This window comes from Magallana gigas, chromosome 3, assembly GCF_963853765.1.
Source record: "Magallana gigas chromosome 3, xbMagGiga1.1, whole genome shotgun sequence".
NCBI lineage: Eukaryota > Metazoa > Mollusca > Bivalvia > Ostreida > Ostreidae > Magallana > Magallana gigas.
This window is the reverse complement of record NC_088855.1, coordinates 1,411,476-1,423,016: the sequence shown is the minus strand read 5'-3', so window position 1 is coordinate 1,423,016 and position 11,541 is coordinate 1,411,476. Positions and strand designations below refer to the sequence as shown.

General features: G+C 36.7%; 1 protein-coding gene across 2 annotated transcripts in view; it reads right to left on the bottom strand.

Annotated features, from left to right (window-relative positions):
• Positions 1-7,813: 7,813 nt before the first annotated feature.
• Positions 7,814-11,541, bottom strand: part of LOC105333566 (adhesion G-protein coupled receptor D1) — a 94,839-nt gene continuing 91,111 nt past the window's right edge. Inside the window, exons 9-13 of one of the 2 annotated variants that reach the window (XM_011436609.3) lie at positions 11,391-11,476; positions 11,090-11,216; positions 10,323-10,498; positions 9,918-10,049; positions 7,814-8,129 (exon numbers count right to left, since the gene is read on the bottom strand). In XM_011436609.3, the coding sequence (XP_011434911.2) occupies positions 8,105-8,129; positions 9,918-10,049; positions 10,323-10,498; positions 11,090-11,216; positions 11,391-11,476 (546 nt within the window). In that variant the 3' untranslated portion in view covers positions 7,814-8,104. Of the gene's footprint in view, positions 8,130-9,910; positions 10,050-10,322; positions 10,499-11,089; positions 11,217-11,390; positions 11,477-11,541 lie in introns of those variants that run through there. The other variant, XM_011436610.4, reaches the window with a different exon arrangement.

Here is an 11,541-nt window from a genome sequence, read left to right as displayed (position 1 = left end):
TTTTATTTTTATTTGTACATAAATTGAAAGGGAGTCAACTTCTCATGATTTTTTACAGTGAGTGTATCACTTGATCACATAAGAGATATCTAGGGTGCTTCAGAATGTTGTATGGGCTAACTATTTTTCAAAAGATTAGAAAGAACTTAAAGTATTCAAAGCTGTTTTTGGCTTCTGTTAATTTCCCCAACGACCTTCAAAAATATCCCAATCCTGATGTCAAATTAAATAACATACTGGACCTCTGTATAACGTCCTATTCATGTCCGCCCGCCAGAAGTAATGTCTTTTAAATGTGTTGAACTGTCACCCTTTGTCTGTTGTGTTCACTTGGCTTGCTACGGTTTTAAACCAATTGTTTTTCGTCTTAATTTAACCATTGATTCCAAAAATAGGTGCATGTTTACAATAACAGCTGTCAAAGTGATGATAAAACCCGACTTATTCTCACAACGCGATGATAACTCGCTTATGAAACGCACAAATTAAGTAGTGTAAAACTGAAAATGCTAAAATGAAGACCAAAAACTTCGGAAAAGATATGATTAGGCCAACAGGGAACTTAGGATCCGTGAAGTCTTTGAAAAATTCCCCGAGAAAACCAAATCCAGTGGAAAACAGTCCTACTGAAACCCAAAGTTCCAATGTGCTGAGATACGTAAGGCGCCCGCGCCCTAACTCGGCGACCACTCAGCGCTGCTCCGGTCTGGAGTACAGTTACAACGTCCACCAGGGGGCGCTAGGCCGGAGGTTCTCGCTGATCCCCTCGTTTCCGGACACGGAGTGGGAGCTACAGTCTTGCCTCCAGTGCTCCGAACAGACAGACACGGCCGACCAGAAGCATGACGGGATGAGCGGTGAGCATCTGCGACCAATGTTGTCCCTGTGGAAGTTTGCAGGGGAGCCGCCCAAAAACAAGGTCGAGAAGGGTTCTGTCAGACACAGCATCCAGAGGCAGTGTGGTTGTGTAGTGCGGACCTCACGGAAAACCGATCTCACATAGATTAGAGCGTTATCGTTGGGAACGCCATTGACAGTGTATTGCGAAACTCATGGAAAACCAGCTTCATTTGGACGTCATTGTTTGTGTGTAGTGCGGACCTCTCAGAACGCTGATCTCATATAGAATGTCTGATTGTTTAGAACGTCATTTTAGGTGTATATTAGTGCGGACCTCACGGAAATCTACTATTAATTAGAGCGTCTTCGTTTTTGTGTTGTGCGGACTTCACGAGAAACTGTCTCATTTAGAGGTTTTCAAGGTTGAGAAAGCGGACCTCAATGAAAACGGTTCCCAATTAACCGATCTATTTTTAGGTTCTCTGATCCTCAGTGAAGTTCGATAACTCTTAAATGTTTGGAAAAGTGGTTTTTTTTAAATTCTGCCATGATATCGTTTTTAACATTGCCACTCGTAAATATAAGTGGTATCAGAGAAAACCAATATGATAGACGTGGAAAGAAATAGCAAAATGAGCTGCTATTTTCATGCTGAAATTTTTTTACGAAAATGTTATTTTCTACTAAAATGACAAAAAATATCATGGTTTTAATTTCTGTTAACCTTATTTTTGTGGGGAAAGCCGTTAAGAAGCCTTAAAATTGAACTGCTATACATTCCTTAGAAGATAAATCTTTCTTTTGACAAAAATTAATGAATTTTTCAAATCTTATTAAATAAAAAGTTTAAGTTACATACAGACTTAGCATACTATCAGGTTTTAGCAGCAAAATAAAATTCTAGGAAATACAGCTCATATTGTTTTAAGAAATACTGGTGCATTTTGTGCCTTGTCAAAAGTTTTACAATTTATTTACACTCAACACAATAGGTTTTTTTTAATTACATCCCCGCTGGATACACGTGTTAACCTCGTAAAAAGCCTCTATAGTCCATTGTTTAAATTAGATCTCATTTTGTGATGTATAAATTGTGAACTAAGTACGCAGCAAGCCCGATATTTTATGTTAATAAACGTAGTATGCCGAGAGATGACTTATAAGAAGTTTAAAATACACTGCTTTAATCAAATTGGTGGATTTATTGAGCTGACTTGAGACTGCTTTATCAACATGTACTATCCTTACTGTGAATTTAAATACTGCAAATGGTTCTAGTGAATAAAACACGAAGGGAATAGTACATCATGTTTTTATTTGTAATTATAGGGCCTAAATTGTTTGTTTTTATCTATTAATTATAATCCCAATAACCTAAACAATTTTAGTAAACCGTGTATATTTATTGTACATGTTCCTTTAAATACACTGAATATTACAGTTTCGTTTTTTTTAATGTAGCTACAAGTATAAGAGGTTCAAACTTTTCAAGGAGAGAATGATGTAAATTTAAATTAATTTATCTAATTACTGTAAAAGTGTTCAAGTTACGCAATTAAACCTCGTATTATTCCCCCGCGCGTATGATAAAAATACAGTCAAAAAATTAGTCCGGTAAATCACGCATATCCTATTCAATACTCATGCGTATTGTTTGACTAAAGAAAATGCGTTCTTTACCACCAGCGTATTTATCTACCTCTACAGCTACACAAGCACGACGGTGACAGAGAGGTCGTTTGGAAGTCTTAAGCGTTTTGTACACATTCAAATACTGAAAATTTGTTTCAAGTTTAATTTTAACGACCCTCGACAACCCCGTAACTTCTACTTTTAATGATAGTACGTCATAGCATGACAATTTTAATGAATTGTGAAATTGTTTTAATATCGCCAAACTTGTTGGCTATCTCTGTAGCGCTATGGGTGTATCTCTGTAGCGCAATGGGTGTATCTCTGTAGCGCAATGGGTGTATCTCTGTAGCGCAATGGGTGTATCTCTGTAGCGCAATGGGTGTATCTCTGTAGCGCTATGGGTGTATCTCTGTAGCGCAATGGGTGTATCTCTGTAGCGCAATGGGTGTATCTCTGTAGCGCAATGGGTGTATCTCTGTAGCGCTATGGGTGTATCTCTGTAGCGCTATGGGTGTATCTCTGTAGCGCAATGGGTGTATCTCTGTAGCGCAATGGGTGTATCTCTGTAGCGCAATGGGTGTATCTCTGTAGCGCTATGGGTGTATCTCTGTAGCGCAATGGGTGTATCTCTGTAGCGCAATGGGTGTATCTCTGTAGCGCAATGGGTGTATCTCTGTAGCGCTATGGGTGTATCTCTGTAGCGCAATGGGTGTATCTCTGTAGCGCAATGGGTGTATCTCTGTAGCGCAATGGGTGTATCTCTGTAGCGCAATGGGTGTAGCCTCGATCTACAAGTCCGCAGGTACTGCAGGCACTTTTGTTTTTGTGAATAGCATAAAATTTAAAAAATTGAATCCCCCCCCCATAAAAAGAAATGATTTCCCCCTTGTCTTTTTCAAGTCAAATACATGCTAAAAATCCACATCTTTGAGTGATACATTGTATATGAAGAAGTTTGGGCTTGTATGCAGAAATTTTCCTTGATAAGGTGTGGAGGACCCTCAACACTGACTCAAGTACTGGATGAATACGTTCATCCCTATTTGTCGTGATTTGTAATCAAAATACATGTAAAGACATTAATTAACTATAAGGTTTTTTTTTTTGTAAGATTGCGTGTCTCAAGTTATTTCCTATGTATACAGCGATTTTTCTCTGTCAGGTTTTATAAGCTTTTTTTTCTTCATAATTTTATTTTGGTGCATGAACGTGCCACTTATTTAGACTGCTACAAAATTTTATTTCATGGGTCGTTAAAGTATATTTTTGAGGATGATTTCCTACTTTAAAAAAGTATGCTCTTTATTTTTAACGGTATCTTGAGTTGGATTTGGGTGCAGGTTAATTTTTTCTTTTAGATTTTTTTTTTACAGTTTACTGTAGATCCAGTGAATAAAGTCATTGGATTATTTTCCGAGGTATTATCTAACCAATCATATTCTTTATAATACCGAGCGGATTTTTTTCTATTTTAATGTAATCGAATAAATACATGCCAAATATCGAAAGGAATTTTTATGAAAACAAAAAAAAATTGTAAAGTTTATCATTACCGGACCGCAGGCGCTCGAAGTTAAATCACTTCTTTTGATAGGCAGATTATTTTTTTAATTACCGTCAAGGAAGACGGTGTAAAGAGTTGAAATTATATACAGTCTTCGGGTTGTGCACTTCCTCTTCTTTGTGATTGGTAGAAAATGCATGATGTGAAAATTTACATTTATTTCATTGGTTCACTGTTCAGCGCAAGAGAGATAATTTTTAGTCTTGTCCCATGATCTCAAAGAGCAGGGGATCATGTGACAAGACTAGATAATCTGATGATTTTTTTCACTAATATTAGTTAAACAAGATGCTGAATGTAACGGTATAACTTTGATTTTATCAAAAACATACGAGTCTACGACACTTCCTAAGATCTCGTTTACCCTAGTCGAACTCCACTTACAAGCTCGGGTACACATTTCTCAATTTTATAGACACGCACTGGCTTTGATAACTAATTGCCGTTTAGGGTTTGCTCTAAAGACGGTAAGCCTTTTCTGAAAAGCTTAAATCATTGTACTGTGATAAACATTCCACCTTTGTATTTTAATGTTTGAACGCATGCGCCTGGCCTGTCCAAGACGAGTTCTGTATAGATACAAATAGATTGAGCGGGTTTTCCCAGTAACCAATGCCTTGATTGACCCATAAATCCCGGGGACTCAATTATAACACATATAGAAGTATCATCTTATATTGCTTATTAATCTGAATAGAGGTTGGATGATCAACAAATTAACCATAACATCTACTTTAACCTTGGAGATACGATTTGTTTGGCTTTGAAGTATATTTTTATACGAATATCTTATCTCTTTAGCTCCTCTAAAGGAGATCAATACTGTCTAAAAAAAACTGCTATTATATGAAATACATGCAACGATGTATTGTACATACTTTTACATTCAAACAATCTATAACTTTAGTTTATAAAAAGACGACTGGTCTGTAAAATTTTAACATTTAATTTTTTACGATATTCCCACCGAAGAACAATGAAAACAACACGAAAGCTTTGTGTAATACTAGCATATGTTTTTAATTCGACTAAAGATAAAAAAAACCCACCAAATAAATGGTTAGTAAATTATGAGGCTTTGGTGACTTACAGAGTCTGATTTCATAGCACTCCAGAATCAATGACAATCAATCCATTGCACTAAAAATAGTCTTAATCATTCTTTTGAAACAAACTGAATGCACATGAAGCGAAATGAAGAATTCTCTGATCATTTTTGTCATCGTTTCCTTTAGAAGAAATTGAATGCACACGAAGCGTTGTGATTAATTTTTGATCATTGTTTCGCCATAGTTTCTTTTGAAGCAAATGGAATGCGTATGAAGCGATATGAATAGTTTTTGATCATTTTTCCGTCATCTACGATGTTTCTGCTCTTGTTTGTCTATATGATCGTCTGTTCTCTGTCCACCTGCTCGGACGTTCGGCGCCAACGCCAGGAAAAGAAGCAGAAACCAAATAAAGTCCATGAATGGAGCGGAAGCTGTGTTCTTTAACTTTTCTGTGTTTTCAACACAAATGAGTCGGATGATGATGACGTAATGACTGACGTCAGATCGTCGCTTTGTACAACTCCTCATACAGGCACAGCCATTTTTCTGTGGTCTCCACGATTTTCATGGTGGAGTGTTCCCCGTTCACGGGTTTAACCTGAGCCTCGATATGGCGCCTCCAATGTGGCACCCGCGAGTGGATCTGGTGGGTCTTCAGGCCGTAAAACTGACTTAGGTGGCTCCCAGACAAGTATCTTGGGTGTTCTGTTGGAGACAGGGGACCTTCGTCGTCCACGAAATCAAGCATTGAGACGCCTTCGCCATCCCCATCCCCATTGGATGTCATCAAAAAATTGGTCTCAATTTTATAGAAAGATGTTTCTGGACGCTTTGGCAGATCTACATGGAGTTCCTGGGGGTTGGACGAACCTATCACAGAGAAAGGCCGAACTGGCGCCGCCATCTTCTTGCTTCGCTGTTTGCGAGATTTTCCTTTCTTCCACATTGGTGACACAAAGTCACTAACACTATCACACCTTTCAGTAATTTCCATATGCATGTCGTCTTTTCCCATTTTAATTTTTTTCTTATTTGATGACTGACTGCGAGGCAAGTGTTGCTTCTCTGAAGATTCCAAATGTTGTGTCGGCCAACTGGTGATACATAAGACTATACCCAGAGTCCTCGCCGTGCATATCATCTATGTAACAGCTATCTGGTCCAAGCTCATAATGCATCATCATGCTTCTAGAACAAATGATTGTTGGCTCGTGTGTAAGATTGTGACAAGATAAGCACCCGGGTAGGGGTTCGTCGACATCCATTTATCTCCCAGGAGCTTTATATGGCCACTGAACCGACACCATAACACAATCAGATAGAGCCTCAGACCCCGGATATCAGTTACCGATCACCTTAGGTCGTTTCATCGTAAAGTAACCGGAGGACTTCCAATACCCTATCATGTATTGTGTGGTGACGATGCGCCAGATAGCGGCCTGTAAGACGTGTGCCAATCTCTAGCCTATGTTGTGTCTTTTCTTACTGCTCTGTGCCATTGCACTTCTGGGTTTGACCCTTTAGACAATGGGACGGATTCTACACACTTATTACAGGGTACATATTACAGGGTACATATTACGTCGCCGATATACCGGTCTTGGCAATGTATACATGAAATTGCGTCAAACACGACAATGGCATTCATATATATTAATAAATAGCCCAAATCCTGATTTAAGGACTTTTTTAAAGATCTTTTAGCCAACTCTACTGCAGTGCGATATTGTTTAAGTTAGCATTCTGCCATAGTGCCTCTCTGTGTCTCTAAATCGTCACTGTTTATCAATTGACGAATCAACATGCTTGCCGAAAGAATACCAATAATACGACGAGAAAGGCCCCGTTACCATTTTCATGAAGCACGTTGTGACTTTGAATCTTTTGTCTAATCTCGGAAATATCTATTGTTTGCATACTCTTTACAAATACCATATGAAATATATCTTTATCTGGTACACTATAACATTGTTTGTTTATAACTTCTTTTCTTCTGTTTTGAACGTATGTAAGTTTTTCTATGTTTTTTTTCCTTCTTGCACATGTTGAACTGAAAAGGTTAATATAGATTTACATTAACAAATTATTATTAAACATCAGATTGCATCATCCTAAATTGAAATTAAAATATTAATTTCATAGAGCTCTAATTCATGAAATTAAATAAATGTTCAAGAATAAAAAATATATATGTTTGTAAAGCATTTGTTCACAAAAGCACTATTTTTTAATTTAAAAATTTGGTAAAATTAACCCATGGAATTATTTATTGTTAAAATTTGCGCTCTAATCCGGGTACGAGTTTACCTATATAGCTTGAAGTGTTACACCAGTAGCACCCATTGTAGTGCAAGAATTAAAGTCTCTCTTACGCAAATTATTCAAACTCTCCTGTCAATTAGCTATATATCCTAATAGCTACATCCTAGGCACCTGATCCTACCTCTATCTATTTGGAGGTTCGTGTTGACCTGCTTTGAATTTGTATTTCGTTTTATGGATTTTTGAGATGGTTGACAGTTTGTTATTGTCATTTTTTTTTCAAAGTCTCTTTGCTTTAAACTTGAGTAAACCTTTCTTCAGACAATGAGAAGAAGAAAAAATAGCATTACTACATGTATTTATTCAAAGAAAAATAATATTATAAAGAAACTAACTATGCCTGATTTATTTTTATGATTTTATTTCAAAATGTATGACAAAATTCCATATATTCGTTTATTAACAAAAACAAATACACGTGTAATACATGTAAACTCAAACATTTAAAAGGACCCGCTTCTTTTTTTTCAATTTTATTGTATATTGTATTTATTATTTATTTTGAACACAATATACTATTGGCATCTTATACACATTCAAAAAAACACACAGGCCAAATAAATCAGAAAAAAGTTATGTCAATAAAAATTCTATAGATGACCAGTAATCGTAAAACCTCTATTGCCCGAGCCTAGTTTTACTTGGCATCGTTTCATAATTGTGATTGCAGTTTCTCGCTTGTATTGTCTCATTAGGATATTGGTAAAAAAAAGTATCTACACAAAATAAAACGAAATGACAAAGAAGTGACATTTATAATACACAAATATACACACACTCTATCTTCAAAATATTAAATTGCTTTAACAGAGCACCACCCAATATAACAGTATTTACAAATATTCAAAAAGCACACATTAAAAGATCAATGTATAAACGGGTAACAGTATTCTCTCGATTACACTTCACAACATGTTTTACAATATCATCATGGCAGAAATGTCATTATTATATCAGTACATTTCTAATCAAAACAATTCTCATAGTCGAAAATTTATATAGATCATGCGCAGATCTAGACATATTTTTCCGGGGGGGGGGGGGGGGGGAGGGATAATTGTTTTGGCCGGGGGAGGAGGGGGCAGTCAGGGGCCTATTTCGCTAATTATTCTTAATGTAAATTTCATTTATTTGAAATTTCCAGGGGGAGTTTGAGTTTTCCCCACCCCTCTCTAGATCCGCGCACGAAGATTTCTACAGTCATGAATGTTAGATAGAAAAGACGCAAGGAGTATACATAAAAAAACTCAAAATATTTGATATTCACGTACATATTGTTTATAGAATAAAATGTGTGAATCTTCATTGATTGTACAATCTACGCTCAATCAGAGGAACAGTTCTCCCAAGAAATGCTGTACAGAAAATTCAGCTGTCTTTACCTTCCCAATTTCTCCCCATATAAAAAAAAAAGATATCGGTGAGTTGAATTTAGCCCCGTATTAGCAGAGATATGTTCCTTGACTTTAATTGACTATATATGCAGAGGGAATGTCACATGTACATGTACTTCAGACTTTAAATTTGCTAGAAGTTTTGTTACTTTAGACAATGTAGAGGTAAGTGTCTTTAGAGAACATCAGATGTATGTTTCTTCAGACTATGCTGGGAGTATGTATACTTTGACGGGAATGTAACTTTAGACTTGCCGGGGTATGTTACTTAAGACTATGCTAGGGTATGTTACTTTAGACTATGCTAGAGTATGTTACTTTAGACTATGCTAGGAGTATGCTACTTTACACAATGTCGGGAATGTGACTTTGGACTATGCCTGGGGTATGTTACTTAAGACTCTGCCGGGGATATGTTACTTATTCAGAATATGCCGGGGTATATCACTTAGGACTATGCTGGGGTATGTTACTTAAGACTATGCAGAGAGGTATTTTACTTTATACTTTGCCGAAGTGTGTTACTTCAAACTATGCCAGGGTTTGTTACTTAAGACTATGCCAGGGTTTGTTACTTTAGACTATGCCGTACTTTGGACTATGTCGGGAATGTAACTGTAGACTATGCCGGGGAACATTACTATTGACTATGCCATAGGCGTGTTACTTTAGACCATGCTGTTGGTATTTTACTTACCAGTATGTCGGGATGTATTAACATTAGAATACGGCGGTCGGTATTTACTTTAGATTATGCTGAGAGGTATATATTCACTTAAAGGGGCATGGTCACGATTTTAGTCAATTTTTATCTGTTTTTATTATTTACAATGCTTAAGGGGTGCATTTCTAATAATAAATTGAAATTTAAGAGTCAGTCGCAGAGTTATAAGTAAGATACAGGGCTCACAATTATTTGTCATGTAAACAACGCTCGTGCCATGTGCTTGTTTACATACGTTCAATATACCAGTAAAAATCTTTTCCTTTGGTCAAAATAAATTTTGACCAAAATCGTGACCATGCCCGTTTAAGACAATACCAAGGGTATATTACTTTAGACTTTGCCGAGGGTATGTTACTTTAGACTATATGCTGAGAAATATTTACTTTAGACTATGCCGTGGGGTGCGGAGCCGACATTTTCCCTCGGGGACATTCAGCAGGTTCCGGGAGGTGACCTGTGTCTCCGCTATAGACTGGCTTCTCTCTTTCTCCTTGTCTTTCTCACCAGAACTTACACTACAAGACAGACATATGCTTCGTCATTCCGTCATCTACCTCTTGTGGTCGTGCATTTTCAATAAAAAATTTTTTTTGAAAATCCTTTGCATCATAGTTATAACAAAAATGTCTTCCGAAGATAAAATTAATATTTTCCTTAAAAAATTAAATTAATGAAATAAGAAATCAGTACAAAATGGACATCACTAAGACTTTTTTCATTATAAGAAGCAGTATATATTTTTTACATGTATCATTTCTAATACTACACCTCTGATGCCAAATACCTACCCACCTCTTGGCAATTCCACCATTTCAGAAATCTGGGACACGTTTGTGACGTCATTGCTGATGCCGTTAGTTATGGAAGCTTCCTCTTCATTATCATTTTCAGGCTTCATCTTGACACATAGCAACTTTCTCACGTGACCATTGGTCATCACGTGACCAAGAAATATACACATACCCTATTTTATAAAGAGAAAGTTCATATTCCAACTAAAAGAAAAAACAAAAAAAATTATTTTTTTATGCGCAATGATGCTATAACTCAGCATGCGGTATTGACCTGTCGCTGTGTACATGTTCCTATAATGTACGTATGCGTTGCTAAATCATCAATGATAGCTGTATGGGAAATGACTGCGATTTTTTACGAGTTCTTACTGTTCTTATGATAGCCTTTGATTTCAGAAATGAAACACCTCGACAAATTAATATTCAGCAAAACTATAATCTCTGGTCGTATATATGAACGAAATTTTAGGATCCGCTTCCCTTTGCACAGTGCACAAGAATATCTTAGCTATTACCAAAACTTTTTATTACACGATTTTACTGTTACATATATATTGAAAGAATCTATATTCTTCTCTCCATCAATCATGACCGAAGACTAGATGAAACAGATATATTAAAACAAGCGTAGAATAATAACCCTTTGGACCTTGGTGCAGACTTCACAACTATTATTTCTCGACAGTATAAACATATTTAACCTGAGTGGAACAGAAGACCACAAGCATAGACAGACTAAGCGACAGTATGGACTTATTTACCTGTGTGGAACAGAAGGCCACAAACATGTACTGGACAGACTTGGCGACGCCAAAGGTGGTGGCCAAACCCAGAGTCCACATTAGCCCAAGGACCGGAACCAGAGACACAGCGGTCAACAACTGATTCCTGAAAGATGTTAGACATGTCAACACTCTCAATTTACTGCTAAAATCTTAGATGTGTTAATTCTTGTATTCTCTTCATTCTCTTTGTATGTGCATTTTGTTAGAATTTCGTGTATAAAGGAAGGATTTTTCAACATCAGAAACTACATTACAGTGTGTTGATTGACATAGTTACTTTAAAACACGCCGAAGTTTGTAATCTCGTTTGACGTCCATTGCAAATCTCGTGGCCATGATTAATCCAAATATGCTGAGATTCACCTGAAATTTAAAAGCAGAGTTCGCATAAAACGCATGCATACAAAGTATTCTAGTTGGAAACACGC